The sequence below is a fragment of the Monodon monoceros genome, unplaced genomic scaffold (genome assembly GCF_005190385.1).
Source record: "Monodon monoceros isolate NGI ecotype Baffin Bay Population unplaced genomic scaffold, NGI_Narwhal_1 Super_Scaffold_11, whole genome shotgun sequence".
NCBI classification, from domain to species: Eukaryota; Metazoa; Chordata; class Mammalia; order Artiodactyla; family Monodontidae; genus Monodon; species Monodon monoceros.
Genome location: NW_021703767.1, coordinates 81456257 through 81479636, shown reverse-complemented (window position 1 = coordinate 81479636; position 23380 = coordinate 81456257). Strand labels below are relative to the sequence as shown.

The window sequence follows — 23380 nt, the reverse complement described above, 5'->3', positions numbered from 1 at the left end:
CAGCTTTTAAAAGCCATATGTTAATCCAACTCCACCAAATTCAAGCAAGCTTTATGTATCTGAGTATGGACAGAAAACAGAGGCATGCCCTTTCTCTGCCTAAGTTTTTGGTTTCCTTGCCACCGGCAGCCTGCCTTCTTCCAGGCTCTTAAAAACTAATGGCTCAAAAGTTTGATGACTTTATCAGACTTCTTTGGGTAGTTGTGGCTCTATTTGTTTTTAACTTTCAAAATCACATAATTGATTGTATCCTTTTTTACTCTGGCTGTCAGAAAGCCCAAATCCAAGTCTCTGGCCTATTTCTAAAAAAATGGGCACACACTTTGAGAACTAACTCACTTGTATTTAAACTTGCTGCATTTTTTTAAATGATTTTTTTTTAGTTACTTTATTCTATTTTTTGGACACACTGCGTGGCATGCGGGATCTTAGTTCCCCTACCAGGGATTGAACCCAGCGCCCCCTGCAATGGAAGCGTGGAGTCTTAACCACTGGACCGCCAGGGAAGTCCCTAAACTTGCTGCATTTATAAAGCCACTTTAAATAATCTTTGGAACAAAAAGACATACAAATAAAAATCACTTTCTCAGTGAAGAAAACTTAGAGGGAAAAAAAGGGGACTGATTTTAAAATAAAGGAAACATCACATAGTATTTGCCCCCTGTACTATCTCATCATTTCACTCCTATGATTTTAAACTCTGGGACTCATATAAGTGTCCATTATTTGGAAGTAACTCAGTCACTTTGCAGAAAACAGTGTTTTCTCTTTCAGGTTACAAGACACTCAACATCCTGAATAAAATGCACTAGGCATGTAAATAACAAATATTTGTCAGTAATTTGGTGCTTTGTAATTTAAGTGCTTTGTAATTTCATTCAATCTGCCTGACTGTCCTAATTCTCACAATACTCCTGGCTTACAGAAGAAGCAATTGGTGCTCAGAGACCTTAACATTTTTTCTAAGATCATATAGCTATTAAGTGGTAAAACTTGAACAAGGGTCTTTGTTTTCAAGACCTGTGCTTTGTTCATTACATCATGCTGTGGTCTTATGAACACACAAAACTCAACAACCTCACAAGTCACTTTATCCACTACAACTCCTACTACCAGTTCAGTCTCCTTAAACAGACAGAAAACTAAACATAAGACTAATGTACTTTATTTATTGCTCAATGTAACAGTGACTCACCCATTTCCTTTATGTAGCTATTTGTGAGACTCCCTAGGTGGTCTCAAAGAATGACTACCACCCAGGGCTCTGATGCAGGAGAGGAGGCAAGAGCTAAGATACGCGGGTTCTAGGGTCCCGTAAAGTTCAGCCCCATACCTCTGTTGTTTTAAAAACATGTAGATGTATTCACAGGTATCAGATAGCTTATGAGAACAATTCTTGACTGTGAGGTCATTAGTACCTTGTTTACGAACTATTAGTGTTTCAGGGTGTGACCTTTAGGTCACTGGCATGAAAGCTCATTAAAGCCCCTGGGCTTTGTGTTAGTCTGTTAGTAGTTCCATTTAAAGAAGCCATAGTCCCATACAGCACAGCCCCCCGCTGCTGATGCAAGCAATAGCAACCTGGGAATGGCCGGGACCCACCAGCACTCAGGGGACCCCTCAGAAGGAAGCAAAGGAAGCCCCGGAGGCACGTACCGGGACTGGGTCTGCTTAGTGATGTTCTTTATGGTCAAGCCCTCCTTTCCGATGATGGCACCAACAAACTGGGTGGGGACCAGGATCCGCAGCGGGAAATCAATCTGTCTGGCCTGAGAAGAGCCCCCAGGGGCATGGCCTTGCTCCCGGGAAGAGTGGTCCCCACGCTGGGCTCGCTGAGGGGGCGAAGGGGAGCTCACCTCTTCATCCGGGATGTAGGAAATCTTGAAGGAGTAGTTCTCAAACTGATGCCCGCTTAGCTTCTCGATGGCTCTGAAATGCAGCAGGGGCAAGTGAGCTTTGTTAGAGAACAGTGTTGGAGAAGACCCCCCAGGGTCAATGGACCGGTTCATTCACTCTCCTTTACTAGCTGCCTATGTGAGTGCCGCCCTCAGCACTAAGGATGCAGCGGTGAGCAAGACACGTGCCATCTCTGCTCCCTCAGGGCTGTGGTTAACAAATTAAACACGTAATTACAACGTGCAGGCCTGGTCAGACTTGATATACAATGTGCCAGTCTGCTTTTTTTCACCACTCAAGGCTGTATCCCCATCATCAAAAACTCTTTGTAAAATATTGGCATAAAATTGTCCTTTTTTAAAAATTTTAATTGTAATACAGTTATTACTGAAAATTCAGAAGTAGATAAGCACAAATAAGAAAAACACCCTAGCCCATCCTATAGCTTTCTTAAATATAAATATATTATGTATACAAATGGATTAATACCATACATACTTTATAACCTTTAAAAACAATTAATACTCTAAACAGTTTTCCAAGTGATTAAATACCCTGCAATTTAGTTTTTACTGGCTGTTTAACACTCTATTGATTTGCCATCATTTTTGCAACTGATTCTCTATTGTTTTATATATATATATATATATATATATATGTTTCTAATCTTTTACTACTGCATACAGTATTGTCATGGGCATCTTTGCAACTACAACTTTGCAAACAGGACAAATTCCTAATGGAATTGCTGGGTCAGAGAGTAGGCAGAATTCTAACATTTTAAGTCATTATTGCTCAGTGTCCTTCTGGAAAGGTTTCAACATGTACTATCCCATAGCAGTTAAGAGAGCACCTGTTTCCTTGAATCCTCAGAAGTACAAAGTATTATGATTTTAAAAGACTTATCAATTTGATAAATCCCACTATTGCATCTTAAAAACTATACATGAAGTGCAACCATTTTTTCACGTGTCTTTGGCAGCATGTGAAAAAATTAACCCTCTTCTACAAGGTTATTGTTTAGGGTTTACGAATTTATTACAAAGCAGCACTTTTTGAATTCAATAAAAGCAACAAAGTAATATCATGTACAGAGGGCCTACCTAAGTAGCAGATGGACAAGAACTGTAAAGGTTCAGTTGTTGGTGTATGTATCCTGCTTACATACGTGTGTAAAAGTCAACAGCAAATGACTACTGCCTTTTTCAATGCAACATTAACATTTTGAAAACTAGTGGTATGAGAATGGGTTAACCATGTATTCATGGGTGTGGCAACCTTGAAAAAGAAATAAAAGTATAATCCTGGGACATATAACCAATACAGATGTTATGCCACATGTGACCATAATTCTAGTTACAATGACCTGACAGGCACTTCATGGACCCTCTACAAAAAGGAACTTGTTTTTGTTGTTGTTGTTTTTTAAAAAAAATTCAGTCCCATGTGTGTTAACAGCCAAGCTCACAATTAACCAACACTGAAGCAATGTAGCCATGAGTGGGATTAGGAGGTGAATGTGAGTAGGAAAAAGAACGTGAGCCAGGTGCTCTTTGATGAACCACTCCTAGATGACAATGTTCCCTTGGGCTGATGTCACTAAGGTGGATCCCTCTTTTACTATTCATAGAGGGAAAATGAGGTTTCAGCATCCATTCAATGAGTTTGGACAGAAGCGGGCTTGGGCTTCTTCCTCATGGTGCATGGAGGAAGCTCCAGTGGAAGTGGCTCCTAGTGGCCATCAAAGCAGACTCTAGTGGACACAATGTCACAGATGTGGTGCCCTCTATTCCTGACTATATCAAGATGCAGCTCCCACCTCGGTTTTGATGCCAAGGCTCAACATTTTTCAAGATAAAAATCTCTGTACAATCAACAAACAGGCACTCTGGTATAAATGCCCTGGGGCTCCACTGATGTGTCAAAGTTCTGCATCTTTTCAGAAAAGGTTTATAAATACAGGACTCAATGGAATTCAAAGACAAGCTCCACTCCCCCCCCACGCCCAAATTTGAAGGGAAATAAGCCCAAATCCACTTACGTTTTTGCTTCTTCTCTTGTTGCATATGTGACGTTGACAACGGCAGTTTCTGTGTCTGTGTTGACTAGGAAAGAAGCAAAAACTACATTGTCACAGAAAAAAAAAAGCTGCCACCCTCTGGCTAATGTAAATAAACTTACTTAGAGAAAAATGCACAAAAAAACCTCACTGCCCTATCTCTTAGAGTTACTTGAATCTCTATCTTTATTCATGCGCATTCATAGGAATTTGTAATCAACTGTATATACACATTTGTAATCAATTGTATATACAACTCAAAACTGCATTTTCACTAATTTTATCAACACTTTTGCACATGTATATGTATATGCACATTTTCTTTGGATTTTTCATTTTTAATGCCTTCATAAAATTGCAGCAAATAAATCTGCCATGACTTTTGCCTAACCATTCCTTAATTGTTGACAAATGGGTTATTCTCAGTATTTGCTATTCTGACTAGTGTTGATAAAAATCACCGCTGTTGCAAATCTCACTTGATTTGTGTTCTTCTGAATTATTTTTTTAGGGTAATTTAGAAAGAAAACAATTGGTAAAAGAACATAATGCTTTTTAATGATTGTTTTCAGATTATTCTCCTAAAAGTTTGTATCAATTTATTGTACCACTACGAGTTTTGTTATAATTTGCATTTATTTAAAAATAACTGGATATACGTATAAAATAATAAGAAAGTATTTTAATTTTAATTCTTCATTCATGGATAAGGTTGAACTATTACTATTTTTGTTCCCCTCTGATAGACCTCCTTGACTGACTGTGTGAGTTAAATCTAGTAACTGCGTACAATGAATAAAGAAAGTTGACAATTCCAACCCACTTGACTGAAGAGAGCACAGAAATTCTAAGAGTGGTTAATAAGGGATCACTCTTGTGAGTTGCTTTATCTTGATTCATAATTGCTTGCCTCTTCTTCCAAAGTCAGACATAAAAAATGAATTCAAACAGCAAGACAAAACTTTCTCAATCTAAGTCAGTAAACTTAAACCAAAAATACTGGTTTCCCCAAAACCAGTAAACATAACTAAATCACATCCTCCCCCACTAAAACATTTAAGCTATTGGGAGACTTGGAATTAACAACATTAAGGTGAGGATAATTCAAGAAAACCACAATAGAGGTGCTTTTCAAAATAATAATAAAACCCTATAGTGCAGGGATCCTTAATCTTTTTTTATTATTATTATTATTTTTTGCGTTACACGGGCCTCTCACTGTTGTGGCCTCTCCCGTGGCGGAGCACAGGCTCTGGATGCGCAGGCCCTGTGGCCATGGCTTACAGGCCTAGCCGCTTCGCGGCAGGTGGGATCTTCCCAGACTGGGGCACGAACCCGTGGTCCCCTGCATCAGCAGGCGAACTCTCAACCACTGCGCCACCAGGGAAGCCCTTTAATCTTTTTTTTAAAAAACATTTATTTATTTATTTATTTGGCTGTGCTGGGTCTTAGCTGTGGCATGCACGGGGGATCTAGTTCCCTGACCACGGATCGAACTCACGCCCCCTGCATTGGGAGCCTGGAGTCTTATCCACTGGACCACCAGGGAAGTCCTGGGATTCTTAATCTTGAATCCATGTTAGAGCTTCAGGAATTCTTTACTCACCCTCCCCACTTCCCTGCAAATATTCAAATTTGTGGGTATGTGGATTTTTCTGGCTTATAATTTCCATATGATTCTCAAAAAGGTTAAAGACCACTGTTATCCAATAACTTCAAAGTAGCTGCAGCCCTTATGGGGAGGGGAGGCATAATCCTCAGGAAGGAACTGCCACTGAGATTTACGTGTCCCCGGTGCTGAGCCCAGCCCTTGCCTTGGCCTGGGGGTATTCGTTTTGCTCTCTAATACACAGAGAGGTCCTCATAGTGCAAAATAGAGAATGTGAAGCCCACAACCATCCTCTTTCGGTGCTGACACACTGAATGCTACGAGGCCTCATATCTGCACTTCGTAGTGCTACAGATGAGGTTGAAGACTCCAAAACGGGAGAAAGGCTGGCTTTGAACCTCCCGAATAAAGCTATCCACTAGAAGTCTCAGATTCTCAGATTTTGTTCTACTCCTTAGTCATATTCTTTGTTCTTGAAAGACATCTGTCTTCAGGAAATCAGACCTGTGATTCTGGGAAAAACTGAGCTCCATTCAAATACTTTATTTCATTGGACATGAAAGCTCTCCTTAAAATCCTACTGAAAATGTTTTCCTGCTGAATCAGGAATCACCTATGAAACAGAACAAAACAACACCCCAGCACTTCTATCCCGTAGCTGTGAGGCAGCTGGAAACTGGGTGCTCTCAGGGCACAGGTGCCATTGGAGCTGTGAACTGCCCCCAGGGACCTGGAGTATTTCTTCCTTGCATGGCACTGTTCTAAGTTTAATAACATGGTCTTAGTTAGTAACAAACAGGTTCATGTCTGGAAGGTCATCCTGCCTACTAAATCCATTCCTTATTAGAATGTCTTATTTTCCATTCGAGGGAAATAACAAGAACTGAGAAAACAGAATCCTTGTAAATCATGTCTTCCTTCTGAGCTCTTTCCCTTCACCTTTGGTTATGGGCAGTCAGCAGTATGAAACTGACTAATAATATTTTTAATATTCAGGAGTGGAGAGCATCTGAATAACTACTGCTTTAAAACTATTATATTAATTATACTGGTGGATAGAACAGATTGCATATGAGAAAATGGATTCTCTGTGATTTTTCCTAAGTGAACTTTAACGATTATGTATGACTCCATTGTCTGTAAATATTTATTCAGGTTCTCTCTGGGTGCCCCAACTATTCAGTGATACAGGAAGGGTAAATTTATTCTCCCCATTATACACATGTGGAAACTGAGCCAATAAGGTTAAGTGACTTTTACAAGGGCTCACAGTCAGTAAGTGACTGAATTCAGTCTGCTTTCTAGGTCAGTGCAAAAATAATCTTTATCACATGTTACTGCCTGTCCTATCAGGAGCTTAGAATCTACTTTTCAGGGACTCTTAAATAGCTACATAAGATATCAGCTGAGGTACCCTTTTTTTTTTTCTTTAAAAATCATAGCACTTCATGTTTTAGAAGACAAAAATAAGGGTGGCAGGAAAAAGAATATATGTTTTCTGGGGATTTACAGCATTGTTCCTAAGACAGAGGCTCTCAAATGAGTACACACAAAAATCACTTGGGGGTGCTTGTTGAACATACAGATTCATGACTTCTTCCTCCATAGAGTCTTAATTTGTAGGTCTGTCTACGGTGAGCCCTAGGAATCTGCATTTTCCCAAGCACTCCAGGCGATTCTGGGGTAGGAGTCCTACACCTTGAGAAACACTCAGTCCAAGATATTAGGGATATGTTATTCTTAACCGGGAAGAGGAAAGCTGTAATAGTGTAAATCCAGTTACTTCCAAGTGAATTAAGCTTCCCCCACCCTGACAGCATTTGTCCAGTGCTTGAGTACATTAAAGAGTATAAGAAAAATAGCCTGAAAACCATTCTTTGAAAAAATCGATATAGACAGATGGATATAGACATCTCTCACATACAGATATACAAACATACACTCTAGGAAGCTTGCTTCAAAGGAATTTGAACTTATTATTTGTCCTTGGATTTGACCCGACCTATAAGAAATAACAGGTAATATCCCTCTCAAAATTCAATAGGCTAATTTCGTCACTTATTACCTTGTTCGACATTTTCCACTGTCCCATACTGAGCCAAAAGTCCATCCAACACCTGGAAAAGAAGCTTTGCTGTCAGAATTTCAGGTCTTCCATAAAAGCAGCTAGAACTGAATAAATGTACAGGACTTTCATTTGCTTATTGGCTCTCAAGTAATCTGTTCACTGAGGAAACAGAGCAGAGCTTCGGAGTCTTAGTAATTGTTAACAATCACGTTCATCATGATGGTTGGAATCCACTTGCTGCTTTTGAAATGAGAAGCAGAATAATGTACAAAGATCACTTCTCCTTTCTGGAAGATTTAACCTTCTTCCTTCAGTTTTCCTTTAGGGATCTCCTTATTTTACAAAGTAATGAGATATGTGTATGTTCAAAATTTTCCACAATGAAAATTTTTTTTCTTAAAGGAATAAAAACATTAGACAAAACATTCTGTTTCCTTTAAGGCTATTTTGATTTTGTTTGGGTTGGGGAACATGGGGCAGTATGTTTTTCAATAATGCAGTAAAGCCACTCCTCATATTCTAGCTTATTTTATTTCAAGGTAACAATCTTGTAAGAAGTTTTACAACTCCAAAAATATGTCTTAACTGTTATTCATAGCAACTAATTCAAAATAAACAAAAAACTTGCTCAAACTAACAAAGAACCTTCTATTCTTATGGGTTTTCCATTTATTTTATTTTTCCCCAAATCGTAATTTAGAAAGGTAAAAATCTTTTATAAAATCATGGGATAAAAATCACAAGCAAGGTATGTATTTTGTTTCACAGTTTGTCTGTTGATGCTTGGTTTCTGAGAAGACAGAACATAAGGGATCAAAGTGCACATCCTGCACAACGAAAGGGACAAATCTGACCCCAAACTCAGGGCAGATCATGCACATTAGGGGCACTGAAGAAGGGAAAGTCTGAGGACCTCTAATTCCTAAATGTGAAAGGGAACTATAAAAAAGGGAGAAAATCCCTTATTAAACCATTAAAAAATAAAATGAGGAAAGAGAGCAGGAAGATAATAAATATAGAAATGACATTGGCCTACCTCCCACTGCAGGTGAGGAGGGATGTTCCGAATCTGAATTTTCCTGCTCCTGTAAAAGATAAAAGCACAGACACAACAAACAGGCTTAAGACCACAGTTTGAGTTTACTTTCTCACTATGTTCACCAAGACACCAGCAAGGGATTTTGATTGTGAATCAAGAACATCTTGTTTTAAGCCATTCGTCAATTTCTCCCTTTATGTCTGTTAGTATTTGCTTTATATATTTAGGTGCTTCTATATTGGGAGCCTAAATGTTAATGAGTGCAATATCCTCTTCTTGTATTGATCCCTTTATCATTATATAATGCCCTACTGTATGGCACAGAGAATTACACCCAACATTTTGTAATAAGCTATAATGGAATACAATCTGCAAAAAAAAAAACCACACACACACACAAAAATGAATGACTATGCTGTACACCTGAAACTAATGTAATATTGTAAATCAATTATACTTCAATTAAAAAATTAAAAGAAGAAAAAAAAAGAGCAGCTTGTTTTAAAACTTTCAATTAGGGACTTCCCTGGTGGCACAGTGGTTAAGAATCCGCCTGCCAATGCAGGGGACACGGGTTCAATCCCTGGTCCGGGAAGATCCCACATGCTGCAGAGCAACTAAGTCCATGCACCACAACTACTGAGCCCACGTGCTGCAACTGCTGAACCTGTGTGCTGCAACTACTGAAGCTCGTGCTCGGCCTAGAGCCTGTGCTCTGCAACAAGAGAAGCCACTGCAATGAGAAGCCTGCGCACCACAATGAAGAGTAGCCCCAGCTCGCCGCAACTAGAGAAAGCCCGCGCGCAGCAATGAAGACCCAATGCAGCCAAATAATAATAATAAATAAATAAAATAAAACACAGCTGTTTTAAACAAATAAATAAAACTTTCAATTACTTTGAGGAAAAAAATAAAGAACAAACCCAAGAAGTCTGAACAAGCTAAAGAAACAGGTTAGTTAGATGCAAATCTGCCTTTTCAATTTCCTACCAAAATAGTTAGAATTTAAATTGCCACACATGTTCTAATTATAGAATTATTCCCTTCCTCCTCAACATACATAGTCCTGCAAGTGACCCTACCCCAAAAGGTACCTAGGCTCAAACATGAGAGATGGAATACATACACAGTAGGTTTAAAGAGGATCTTACCTAACAATGCATAACTTCCTTTTCAAAAATTATTTTTATTTCTAATAGGTAATACAGTCCTAATTCAAAAATCAGGACACTTTAAAGAGGTATTCCATGAAAAGTCTTACTCGCTGCTTGTGTAGCCTTCAGTTCCTTTATGCAAATACTAGTAAATACAAATATACAATCCTATTTCCACCTTTTCTTATAGAAATATTTGCATATTCTGCACACTCACTGAATCTTGTTTTTTTCACCTAACAGTAATGTCCTGAAGATCTTTCTACATTGGTAGATAGAGAACATCCTCATTCTATTTTACACTACTTGGATGTACCAAATATCCATCCCCTATTGATGGATATTTGGGCCTTCTCCTGCCTTTTTATTCAGAAGATTTTTCATTTTTTCTAAGATATCTGATAACGTTGAGTGATTTAGATCATTTCTTGTTTTTACTTAAGCGTTAAAATTAGATAGAAAGAAGAATAGAAATACGAAGATAAGAATTTTTCTATCTTTGGAGAATATGTTAGATCCCAGAAAGAAAACACAAATCAGCATTTAAATATTAGAAGAGGTCATTTCAATGGAAGGGCTTGGCACTGAAATCCCATAAATACCGCCTTTGGGGGTTGCAAGAGAAGAGATGTGGTGGCCAAAGTGTAGCCCCATTACTTTTCCTTTCCTTCTTGTGTAAGAGGTATCAAATAGTTGCTATATGCAGCCACACATTTCTCCATGGCTTTAATCTGGGCAATAGCCACAGAAAGAAATGTTACAATTCATGCAGAGAGGAAAAAGGAGAGAGACAGAGAAGTACACAGACAGGGGAAACAACAAACAAATAATGAAGGAACTGAGGGGCTCCTGTTTCCTCTGATCTTTTTTTTTAAATTAAGGGGGACCCCATCCCTCTGTTCTAGATCCCATATAGTACTTCTGTCCTGTTTTATTTTTAAAAAATGAGAATGCATTCATGCTTTACCAGAGCTGCCTAAATGACTATACAAGCCATTCTGTAGAACCTCTAATCTTGTGTCAGGACAGGAAGGCGAAAAAAGAACCAGGAACTAATTTCTGCTTCTGTGCTATGAAGGCTCATTCCTGACACTGCCTTTGGCAAGAGTTCATAATAAAACTGCTGACACCATCCCATACAGTGGCTACATGGAATGCTCCATAAAGGATGTCACAAGCCTAACTATTTATAGAAAAGGCATCATAATTTACAAGAAAATTGAATATTTCTAAAGAAGAATATTTTTGTTATCTCCAAGTATAAATAAACATTGACTACAACTGCTAAGCAAGAATTTATTGATAGAAATCCTATGGGAAGAAACTTCTGCATAGACACTAAGATTTGAATAGAGGAAGATACTGTTGCATTGTTATGACAAAGAATGCAAATAATCTAAATGTCCACAAGCAGGGAGATGAATAAGTAAATCATAGTAGAGCCATAATACTGAACATTATACAGCTGTTAAAAAGAATGAAGTAGGGCTTCCCTGGTGGCGCAGTGGTTGAGAGTCCGCCTGCCGATGCAGGGGACGCGGGTTCGCGCCCAGGTCCTGGAAGATCCCACATGCCGTGGAGCGGCTCGGCCCGTGAGCCATGGCCGCTGAGCCTGCGCGTCCGGAGCCTGTGCTCCGCAACGGGAGAGGCCACAACACTGAGAGGCCCGCATACCGCAAAAAAAAAAAGAATGAAGTAGACATGTATCCACGGTCATAGGATACTCTTCAAGGCATAATGTTATAAGATGACCGCTAATTACAGATTAGGTTTGATCTGTTTTTTAAGAGCACAAAACTATATGTCATTAAGTGTATATATATGTAAATGCACAGAAAAAGGTAGCTACAAACATTTGGTTGGTAAAATGGGACAATGTACTTTTTATTTTAGCTGCTTCTGTCTTGCTTGCTTTTTTAAAAAATGACATGTTCATGTCTCACTTACTTTAAAAAATTAACACTTAAAACTCCTACTAGGGCTGCTTTCATGAATCGAAAAGATTCATTTCTTTAAAGTATCCTGGAACCTGCTTTTAAAAAAAAGAGAAAAACCCTCTTATTTTCTCCATAATTATCAACAGGTTAGGTATCCTTCTTGAAATCTTATTTAACAAAGTATTAATTTGTTTGGCAAACCCCTTTGTTCACAGGGTGTAAATAAATAATCAAACTCTGACCAGTCCAGATGATCCCGAATCCTAACTGAATGGGTCTAAAACAATGATGCTTCCCTGTAATATCTGGTGTGAGGACTGCACATCAGGCAATCAGTTGAGTAACTGGAACGTTCGTTAAGCAGGATTCTCTAACAAGCTAGTGTGTCGCATCTCTAATTTTAGACCAGGATTTTAACCCAGGAACGAAATTTTAACCCAGAAACGAAAAGGGGAAATGGAGATCACTGCAGTAGAACCCATTCAACTGGAGTTCAGTCAGGTCATCTGGGAGAACATCCTGAGAGACTGTCTTTCAGGATCAGGAGTGACCAGGATCTTTGGGATCTGCTAACTTCCATGACATCGTCTGGACACTGTGCCTGCTTGTCAGGGCACCCAAGATGCCCAACCCCTTTTTCCCTGGGAGGGATGTCTGTGTGCTCTTCAAAACCCAGCTCATACTTGCAGACAATTCCAGGGCATCTCCAAAAAAGAGTTGTTTCTATGCACTCTTAAGTTTTTATAACAGCTCCCTCTTTGCTATAATCACTTATCTGCTGGCGCTGGTCCTCTCCTCACTGGATTGGAAATTTCCTCAAGGACAGGCTTCTTGTTTACTAGTCTCCTGTCCAGCAAGAGGCCAAGCGCATAGCAGAAGAGGAGAACATGGAACTCTGGGGTCTGGGAAAAGCACTGCTATTTCTGGCTGTTGTCTGTTTATGAGGCGGACCTTCCCTACCTGGGAGGGCGCAGGCTGTCCTTTTCTCCTTTGCCAGGTAGTAAAGGGGAGAGGGAAGACTTCTTTCCCCTCTTTCCTTTAGAGAAGAAACCCAGTGCTCAGCTCAGTCTCGAACAACAAATGTGGATCTTTCTCCCTTTGAAATCCATAAAAGTGTGCCCTGCTTGCAAACAAGCCCAATTTACACAATAACTTAGGAAAGTGATTGGTTTTAAGAAAATAGTTCTTCGTTCCTTAAAAAAAAAAAATAACCTCACCGTTCCTTTTGTTTAAAAAAGAAATCAAGCTTCTCTAAAAATACATAATTGACATTTCTCATCCTCTCCACCCAGAACCATTACAGCCAGCTCCTAGCTGGCCTGCCGTCTGTCTTACTTTTCCCTCCTCTCCCATCCTTCCCACACTTAGTGACTTTCTAAAACACAAATATGACTGGTTGCTTCTGCCTTCTTTGAATGACTCCCTGTCACCACATCCAAATTCCCATTCATGACCCTGTTACTGTCCCGTTCCCCATCTCTTTATCTTTAAACCCTCTTGCCCCAGCAACTGCTCTAAACTCTGGGCTCTTACCCTTCCATCCAAAATAATTTGTCACACCTGTAGTTTATATGCGTGCCAGGTCTGAGCCTTCAACATGCTCAGTCCACCTTAAAAACAAGAGTAAACAAAGGCAGTAAGGAACATGATTTTGATTTAAAAAAAAATTTTAACTGAAAACAGAATAAGACCTGCAGTCAAGCTATTAATATAGACACATAGGCTCTCTCCCCAAGGCTCTGGGATTCAGGAACTCAGAATTTCCCACTTTCATATTCAAGTAAGTGTGTTCAGTGGAAAAGAGCAAGTAGTTCAGTCTCTACACATGCAGGAAAAGAATAATATAGCCCAACAGCTATTCTGCTTGGCTGAGGAACTGGCCACTTTAATGGATTCTATATTCTGGTTAATTGGTGACAACAGTATACACATGTAGACTATCAAATCTTAACTACAAACAAAAAAAACTTAACCACAGCTCACCTAAGGCTCTTCAACGTGTAAGTGCCTCAGGGTACTTTTCATGAATATGTTATTATCTTTGTGCTGTAGACGCCCAGAGGAAGTGGAAAGCTCTGAGTGAACTTCAGATAAAACTAGATGTCCACTGTTATGAATTTCAAGGACCTGGCAGAAGTTACTGTGTATGGTAGAATCTGTTGCTTAAAATATCTGGGCAATCAGCTGGGGAAGTAAAATCATATTTAATTGTCAAGGAATCTCTTATTTTGAAGAATCACCCCACATCTGTGTGTGTGTGTGTGTGTGTGTGTGTGAAACGCCTGTTTGCTTGTGAGGTGGATAATGCCATAGTTTTTAAGCATACGGTCAATTAACCACAAGTCTGAACTCTAGCCCAGGCACTGACCATGCTGGGGGGCCCGAGTAGGGAAGACTTAACATATATTGTGGACTCCCACCTCATAGGATCTCAGATTCCATTTGAAAATTAGGCAAGCTAAGGATCAGAAGACGTCCGGGAAAACTGTGGGCAAGAGAAGCAACAGAGGAAGCAAAAGGATCCTATAAGAGAGTCCTTTGGGGTTCAATGAGAGATCCTACCCAACTAGGTCCCATCTGTTCCCATAGCAATTTTGAGCTCCATCAGATGACACTGTGGTTTTATTCTTGCAAGGAAATCAAACCACCATGGAATGTGCATTATCTAGAGGCAGGTGTGCTAACCGACTCCAAGGGCAGTGGCAGAGCCAAGGCTGAAACCACCAGAGCTCTTGGCCACGCCCGCTCCTCTAGTGCTATAATCAGATTCCCCTGCATCCCATGTCCTCATTAGTAAGTGTTCGAGGCACTTTCTCTCCTTCCCATTCCTCATTAGTTCTAAAAGTTCCCCTTAAAACTTCTGGACATTCTGTACAAGGGACATCCTGTGCTAAATTGAACTAGGACCTAGGGCTAGCAATGAATCAGGGAAGCAAATGAATCACCAGTGATAGCCTCGGCCAATCTTCTATTCAGCACTCAGCTGCCTTTTACAGTAATCCCCTCCCCCACCCGCCTCTCATTCTTTCTCTCCTTTCTCTCACACACATACACACAGAGGACACAGGGCATGGCTTAATCAATGAAACTAACTGTTGTCACTTTGTTACAAAATTATTAAGAACAACTGCATCTGCCGCTATGGAATCTAAAATAAATGTATTATAACAGTTATTAGAAAACCAAATGCTTTCCACATAAAAACTGTTGAAAAGTGGGGCTTCCCTGGTGGCACAGTGGTTGAGAGTCCGCCTGCCGATGCAGGGGACATGGGCTCGTGCCCCGGTCCGGGAAGATCCCACATGCTGCGGAACGGCTGGGCCCATGAGCCATGGCCGCTGAGCCTGCGCGTCTGGAGCCTGTGCATCTGGAGCCCGTGCTCCGCAACGGGAGAGGCCCGCGTACCGCAAAAAAAAAAAAAAATGTTGAAAAGTGAAAAAGAGGTTTGGGGTTTTTTATAAGGAGAAAAACATGTGATCAGAGTAAAGTCCTTGTGAATATTAGCAGTGTTATGGGCCAAATCATATAAGGATTAAATCAGATATTATTGTGGTGCCCTGTTGCAAAGGGTTTGAGCCAGGAGAACTGTAGTTATGAACTCAGTAAATTCCCTTGCTCTATAAACTCAGGTCCGCAAAACCATAAACCCCCAAGTGGCCTGAACACACTCATGCTTCATGAGAATTCAGAGACAGGACCTCTTGAAAGTCTACTGCTTGAATATCACAGAAAAGAAATCAGTGAATATGATAAAGCAATAGTCTGAGACTTTGTAACTTACTCATTTACCTCCGAGCCCCTCTCAAAGAGGCCTTGACTTTTTAAGAGGTTGCCAACACAATTCCAGACTTCCCTCTTGAGGAAAACATCAGGAATTCTTAATTGTTCTTGAAAGAGGCAGAAGGAGAAAAGTAATTAGATAATGATGAGATGTTCATGAGAAGACAGGTCAGGCTGCTCCACCTGGGAAAGATGCTGAAGGAGTTTCCCTGGTGGGTCAGGTACAATGAGTACAATTTGCATTAAATGACCATTGAGTTTCATTCCAACTGCAGGATTCTACAAACCCTTTAGAAGGGTTAAAATCATCTCCTGTTAAAAGGAATCAGTATGCTTGACTGTAGGTTGAAACCACCATACACTGTTCTAGTAAAGTAGATAATCACATTCCTCAGATATTCAATATTTTAGCTCTTTAAAAAGGAAGTCAATATCTAAAATTTCTCTTTTTTGATTCGTATTCAGTTTTTAGTGAAGGGGGCTCCTTTTACTGAAGTAGTGGTAAATAGAAATATTTGAACTGAAGGAACACTAAAAAAATCTAAATAATTATTCAGGGAAAATATTTTTCTTTGTCAAACACATCTTCAGTATTTTAAAATAAAGCAAAAAAAACCTGACATAGGAAAACCGTGACCAGTCTTACCAAGGTTTGTGTACAATTTCCTACAGATAACACCATCTTTCCCATCTACCATACTACTCGTTAACTCATTTTGTGACAACAGAGAATGAAATACAGTTTTAGCTCTAGCTTTACCAGAATTTCTCCATGGGCTTCATTGAACACTATTTCTTTCTCATCCTTCAAGTTATTTTATTTGATGAGTTTATTAATGTTTCAGAGAGACACCCAACACATTCATCACACTGTTTCTAGCAGGAAGCTTTCCCCAAACCACCACTATTATTTACATTAATGGGTGCTAAGCATCCCATTTAAGCCTTACCACTCCCCTATGAAGTAAGGATTGTTATCCTCACTTTCAGATAAGTAAACTGAGGTACTGATGAATCCCCTGTCCAGTCTCACAGCTGGGAGCAATATTTTTGACCACGGTCTACAAGTTTAAATCTTTGCTCTTAAAATGTCACTCGAATTGTCATGTCAAGTCACCAACGACAAAATTTACATTTCATGTATATACTTCAGTTCAATGAATTTTGGACAAGATGTACCACCTCAGGCAAATGCTAGGAAAATGAGTCTTAGGAATAGATTTCCAGGTTTTCCCTCTCACTGTCAACCTCATTGTAGACTCTGACCAAAAACATCTCTCCCAGGAAGGGTTATTTTGGAAATTTCACTATAGTGGTTCACCCTTTGCTCCTCAGAAGATTTATTTAATATAAATGCCCTTCAGAGAGGGCAATAAAGGTATTAATTAGTGAACTCCTTCACAGGGTCAGCTGACTCCTGACTCCTGGTTGACAGCTCTCCTGGCCCAGGACTGGGAGCTGTGTCTGCCTGCGAGCCTAATAAGCCTTTGCTCATCATCACTGGCCCCAGTCAGCACTGTGCTGAATCTCATGGGGCAGGATAGAGTTTGAGAACCCTCCCCAAAATATGGGTTGCTGAATGGAGAAGGGTGGGGTGAATCCCAGACAGGAGACAAAGTTCTCAGAAGGAAAGGACATTCAAGTGTGCCTGAGTACAAACAGGCATTTGGATTCAGGAGGGTGGGATCTTGAGGGGTAAGGCTGAGTCTTTGTGAGTGAAGATCTCAAAGTCAGCTTCCAGCTTTTCAAGATCTGAACCATGTAAGAATTGAAAGCATTTTATTGTGCTGTGATGAAGGTGCCAGTTAACAAAACCAAACTGTGTTTCTCTTCTTTTTTAAAAAATTTATTTATTTATTTCTGGCTGCGTTGGGTCTTCGTTGCTGCGCGCAGGCTTTCTCTAGTTGCAGCGAGTGGGGGCTACTCTTCATCGTGGTGCGCGGGCTTCTCATTGTGGTGGTTTCTCTTGTTGCAGAGCATGGGCTCTAGGCGCATGGGCTTCAGCAGTTGAGGCATGTGGGCTCAGTAGTTGTGGCTCGTGGGCTCTAGAGCGCAGGCTCAGTCGTTGTGGCGCACAGGCTTAGTTGCTCTGCGGCATGTGGGATCTTCCCAGACCAGGGCTCAAACCCGTGTCCCCTGCATTGGCAGGTGGATTCTTAACCACTGCGCCACCAGGGAAGCCGCAAACTGTGTTTCTAATGAAGTGATCAGTTATCCGTATAAGGCCCTCAATTCATTATCTGTAATTAAGACTAACCAGGGTAAAAACAAATATTTACACATCATATTTTGAGCCCTGATAAAAACATATATAAACTTGATGCAACACAAGTTATAATTTGAGTACATAAATGTTTTACTTGTGTGGTGCAGGGTAAATACAAAACCATCTTTATAAAGGAAAATGAAGCCACATGCCTCGTCACCAACAACTGTGCCATCCTTTCAGCATCTCTCCAATTCATTTTCAAATAACTGTTTTCTTGAGTTCTCCAAACAGCACTCAACTCTGTCCTTTTCCTTTTTTTTTACTTGTGCCTTTTTCATTTTTTCCCTCCTCAGCTCAAGTAGCATCTGGAATAGAGCAGGTGCTCAGCCATCAGCAAATTCACCAGGAGCATGTGTTGCTGACAGCTGGCTTCTTTTTCCTGGCACACTCCACCCCATATTCTGTGTTCCAACTATAAGAAGAACACGTGATTAGTGAAGACACTGACTGGTCTTCAACCCAGCCAATTTCTTTCACTCCAGTCTATGCTTATCAGCTCAAGGCAACAGGCTGTTGACTGGAAAATGCAGGGGAAGACATTTCCCGACACAGTAGCCACTGCAAACCCTTCCTGTGATTGGATGTAATGACTCATGTGGAGGTGCTGTTTCTTCCCTGAAGACAACAAGTACAATGGCATGCCCTGACATACTGAAGAAACAGTTTCACAATTAACAAAAATTCAAGCCAGAAGCTGTGAGTCCACAATGTCTGGGAATGAGTGATAAACTAACAGCCATTTTACTTCTGAAAAGAAGGAACTACTCCCAACAGTTGTAAAAGACTTTGATCTTATTCATTATAGTCAGGATGATTAAGAAAAATTAAGTTCATCTCTAATATAGCTCTAAATCCCAAGTAAGCAGAGAAAGGGAGGAGAGAACTCCTTCCCCATGCTGTGTAAATCAAATAGCATTCACCATCTCACACAAAAGGAACATCTCACCCACACTGAAGGTTAGGTACTATGAACAATCAGAACTACCCATACCCAAATGTTCTGACTGGAGGTTAAATACTGGACATTTCAGGGCTTCCCTGGTGGCGCGGTGGTTGAGAGTCCGCCTGCCGATGCAGGGGACACGGGCTCGTGCCCCAGTCCGGGAAGATCCCACATGCCGCGGAGCGGCTGGGCCCGCGAGCCATGGCCGCTGAGCCTGTGCTCCGCAACAGGAGAGGCCACAGCAGTGAGAGGGCCGCGTACCGCAAAAAAAAAAAACTGGACATTTTATCTCATTTGGGAAATAAGATGATTTCTAAGATTAAACCAAAAGCTTTTCCAAATTCATTTAACAGATGTTCACTAAGCACCTGTTACTAGCCACGCACTTGTTTTAGGCTCTGGGGTATAGTAGTGAACAAAAGTGTCCGCATGCTGCTTATATTCTAGGGAGTAAACAAACAGAAAAGACAACACTGACCTCAGCAACCCTAAAACTCTCTAATTAATTTCAATAAAACATGTACTTTACGTGTTTAATGCAACATGTACATTTCAATAAAGAATGTACTTTAGAGTTGGTCCCTTGAATCAATTATGTCCTCAAGGAAAAAGGCTATTCCTGCATTTTCTTAGTCATATTTTAGGTTTTAGCTAGACATGAACCCAATGTCCTTTAACACCTGTTTCTGCACAGTATCCTTAAACTGTAATTGCAGGTAGTAAAGAGCATCACACAAGTCCTTGTTTCCAACCACCGTGGGGAAGTTAAAGCTGAGGCAGGCATTTCTGTGTATAACAGCAGTGGAACACCTGCACTGCCACAAAGGGGAAGCTTTCCTTCCCACCCGGGTCTGCCCCTTAGCACTTAACCCCCTGAGATTTCCTCTGCTACACAAAGGGGGAGCTCTGGAGAAAATAAGAGGACCAGAGGAAAAGTTATTTCTCAAAATTGGGAGAGGAGTCAGAAAAAACTTCTCAAACACCACCAATAAAAAAATAAAATCACAGCATGCAAAGAAAAACAAATCAGTGAATGTCTTCAATATCTCGTAAAGTGCTGATGTAAAAACAAAGGAAAATCATTAGCTCTTAGAGCTAATGTTACATGATTTGAATACAATGAGACTTTTTAAAACCTAGAATTGCCAACTTTTTTTTTTTTTGAGCCATGCCACGCAGCTTGTGGGATCTTAGTTCCCAGACCAGGGATTGAACCCGGGCCCTCAGCAGTGAAAGTGCAGAGTCCTAACCACTGGACGGCAAGGGAATTCCCCTTTTTAAATTTATTTTATTTTATTGCCAAATAGCCAACTTTTAAAACAGACGAACTGGGGAAAGATGGCATATAAATTATTCTTGTATTTAAAAGGATTCATCATCCTAATGAGGATTCACCTTAAGATGTTTTTACATCAATTCTGAAATAAGACAAATTAGTAGGGAGATAACTGCAAATACACAAATTTGATTTATAACCAATTTTGAGAGACTAGACTTTTGCCTAGAGAAATTTTTCCAGTGGTGCCGATCGAAATGCAAGATTCATATCCTTCTCGAACTATGCACATCCTATCCCTACCCCTGCAGCTCAACAGCTCTAACCTGGTGATGTGGACACAGCAGTCACTCAGGAAATCTGAGGAATGAATGAATGTACATGATAGGGTTAAGATCTCTGGCACTTAAAAGTAGAATTCCTCCCAGCTGTTGGTTCACACTCTCTTTTGAGTTCCCTGTCTTACAAAGACAGTAAACAGAGCATGTCTCAGTTGGTTCCTGACTTTTCATCACTTCCTCTCAAACCAGTACCATTAGCCGGGTGGGCCCCAGCAGGACCCAATACTGGGAAGTATCCTATATAGGAGTCAACACCTGACGTGAATAAAGGTGAACAACCTACCTGGCTCAGCAGGTGGCCAAGGGAGGTCCTGCTACCACAGCTTCAAATTCCTTTTCCTCTCTCTTCTCCCTTCCCTGGAAGCAGTGCACGGTTGGTTGCCCTCACTACCAGGACCCTCTTTCCTTTCTTTGTTGGGAGCCAGGTCCTCAGCAGCATGAATGAGGGAGGGAAGAGAGTTCAGTTGGTGGCCTCCCCTTAGCTGTTCGGAGTCCCAGTCTCCTTAGCACTGTGATAAGCTCCTGCACTCTCCTCTCATTTGTCCCTCACCAAACCCCAGGGGATTATGAGAAAGCACTCCATAAACTGTAGTGCACCCTACACAGGTAGGCATTAGGGTTATTTTGACAGAAGCACCCTCAAACTCCTTTTCCCAGCGTCGGTCCTGATATGCCCAGGAGAGCTGGTGCCTGGTTTTCCTATGAAATGTGAATGGATCTGACTTCACCAGATGAGTCACAATCAGATAATCAATTAGAAGGCACTGCATGGAGTCAGCACTGAACTGGAAGAGAAGCTACTGAAGTGATAAAGAATCACCTGTGGATTCAGGCTTAAAAGGACCCATTTCAGGATAATTTCACAAGCTAAAATGTACAATTGGCAAACTGACGGATTATTCTTCTCCTTCATTTAAGAGCACCTTGATTATTGTGCTCAAGTGAGAGTACTTTTGTTCCTTGGTGAGAAATACAAAATTTGTAATAGTCAAGCATAGATACTTGTGGAAATGCAAACACTTTTATTTACTAATGTCCATAAGGCCTTGATTTCTTAGAAGAGAACAATGATTTAAGAAAACATATAAATTTAAATATAGTCCCTGGATTTTCTAACCTAATAATTCTCCCCACCCCTAATAAAACATTTTATCGTTACCAAAGGCCACCACTATTTCAGCACCACAAGAAGCAGAGTGGGAGATGTGCTGAGCAGGGAGCCAGAGACCACGGTTTGAATGCTGGCTCCACTTCAGGCAAAGCTGTCGGATGGATACTGGGCCAGTCACTTAACCTCCCTGCTTAATGCCTCAAACATGAGGCACTTGAGATAAGATGACAGCCAGTTAGACAAGCTTCTTTCCAAACCCAAGATTCACTCCGTTTTGGCAGCAAAACAAAACTGTCACAAAGAAAAGGTAAGGAGCAGAAAGAAGAGGTGTCTCTCTCCATGGACCTTAGGCTACAGAGACTGAATTAAAAAAAAAAAAATCATCCCAACAAATCTTGCATTTTGTTTGGGTCACAGTTTTTAACAACCCACTAGATAAGTTAGCCGACAGAGTCCATACTATTTCATGATTGAATGGCTTACAATCCAAAAAAAGTGGATTTGTGACTCTATATCACAACCCACCCCTACAGCCACAATTTATCCCACTTCTTCCCTTTTCTACCTTATTGCAGAAAGCCTTATGTTTACATTTTCACTAGTGCCAGGGTTACTCTTGTACAATCTCTGGTGTCTGGATTTCGAAGGTATAATGTTATTTCCTGAAATTTACTATGAATGGAGTATATGGCACAGCTAAGTAGGAGCTTGTCCATTTCCTACAGGTGTATATACATCTTGGCATGGGATTGTGAATAAGGAGACTATAACTGCCTCCAAGGAATTCCACTGATGTCATAAACCACTGTATCAAAGCTTAGGTTTCCACTACATAGAAACAGAGCTCTGGCCCATAATTCAGATGCTGGTTAATTAGTATTGTACTGATATTCTACTTGTTACTGCAACTTTGATCTATACAACTCTGTAAAGCCTACATTCATATTTTTAAAGTAACATGCTTTAGCAGCAGGTGAGAGAAACTTAAGACGTGATACAGGGCTTCCCTGGTGGCGCAGTGGTTAAGAATCCGCCTGCCGATGCAGGGGACACGGTTTGAGCCCTGGTCTGGGAAGATCCCACAAGCCGCAGAGTAACAAAGCCCGTGCGCCACAACTACTGAGCCTGCGCTCTAGAGCCCGTGAGCCACAACTACTGAAGCCTGCATGCCTATAGCCCGTGCTCCACAACAAGAGAAGCCACTGCAATGAGAAGCCCGCGCACTGCAATGAAGAGTAGCCCCCAATCACCGCAACTAGAGAAAGCCGCGTGCAGCAACGAAGACCCAATGCAGCCAAAAATAAATAAATAAAATACATAAATTTATATATATATAAAAAAGACATGATACATTTATTGGAAAAGCAGCAGTGTTAGCTTGATTAAATGCACACACCACTAGATAACTGTCCAAGGCCCTTTCCAACTCCAATGGTCTAGGCAACAGGTGAGTAAGAGAGACTTCAAAGGCAAGGGGGACAGGCGGGGTGGGACTGTGGTGAGACATCAGGATGAAAAGTGTTTATACTACAAGGAGCTCTTCTTGGTGAATTTTATATAGTGATTCTGCAGATCTCAGCAAAATTGGACACGTATCTATCACTCAACTGGCTTCTTTAAAACAAATTAACTTTTTAGAAATAAGTACTACATATTCTTTGCACAAAGTTCAAAAGGTACCAAAGCAGAAAAAACATAGCAGAAAAATTTGCCCTCTGTTATCTATCCTTCAGGACTCCAGTCCTGATACCAGCTTTTAAAAATCATTCCAGAGTGTTCTGTACAAAAGCATATATGTATATAGTTGACCCTCGAACAGCATGGGGATAAGGGTACTTACCCACGCCCCCCGTGCAGCTGAAAATCTGCTTATAACTTTTGATTCCCCCCCCCGAACT

General features: G+C 40.7%; 1 protein-coding gene across 5 annotated transcripts in view; it reads right to left on the bottom strand.

Moving 5' to 3' along the window:
- The window catches only part of IGF2BP2 (insulin like growth factor 2 mRNA binding protein 2), a 159216-nt gene that overhangs the window by 34704 nt on the left and 101132 nt on the right, over positions 1-23380 (bottom strand). For 4 of the 5 annotated variants that reach the window (XM_029215074.1, XM_029215076.1, XM_029215077.1 and 1 more), the window contains exons 3-6: positions 8669-8717; positions 7630-7681; positions 3938-4001; positions 1657-1929 (exon numbers count right to left, since the gene is read on the bottom strand). In XM_029215074.1, the coding sequence (XP_029070907.1) occupies positions 1657-1929; positions 3938-4001; positions 7630-7681; positions 8669-8717 (438 nt within the window). The remainder of the gene's footprint in view (positions 1-1656; positions 1930-3937; positions 4002-7629; positions 7682-8668; positions 8718-23380) is intronic. The other variant, XM_029215075.1, reaches the window with a different exon arrangement.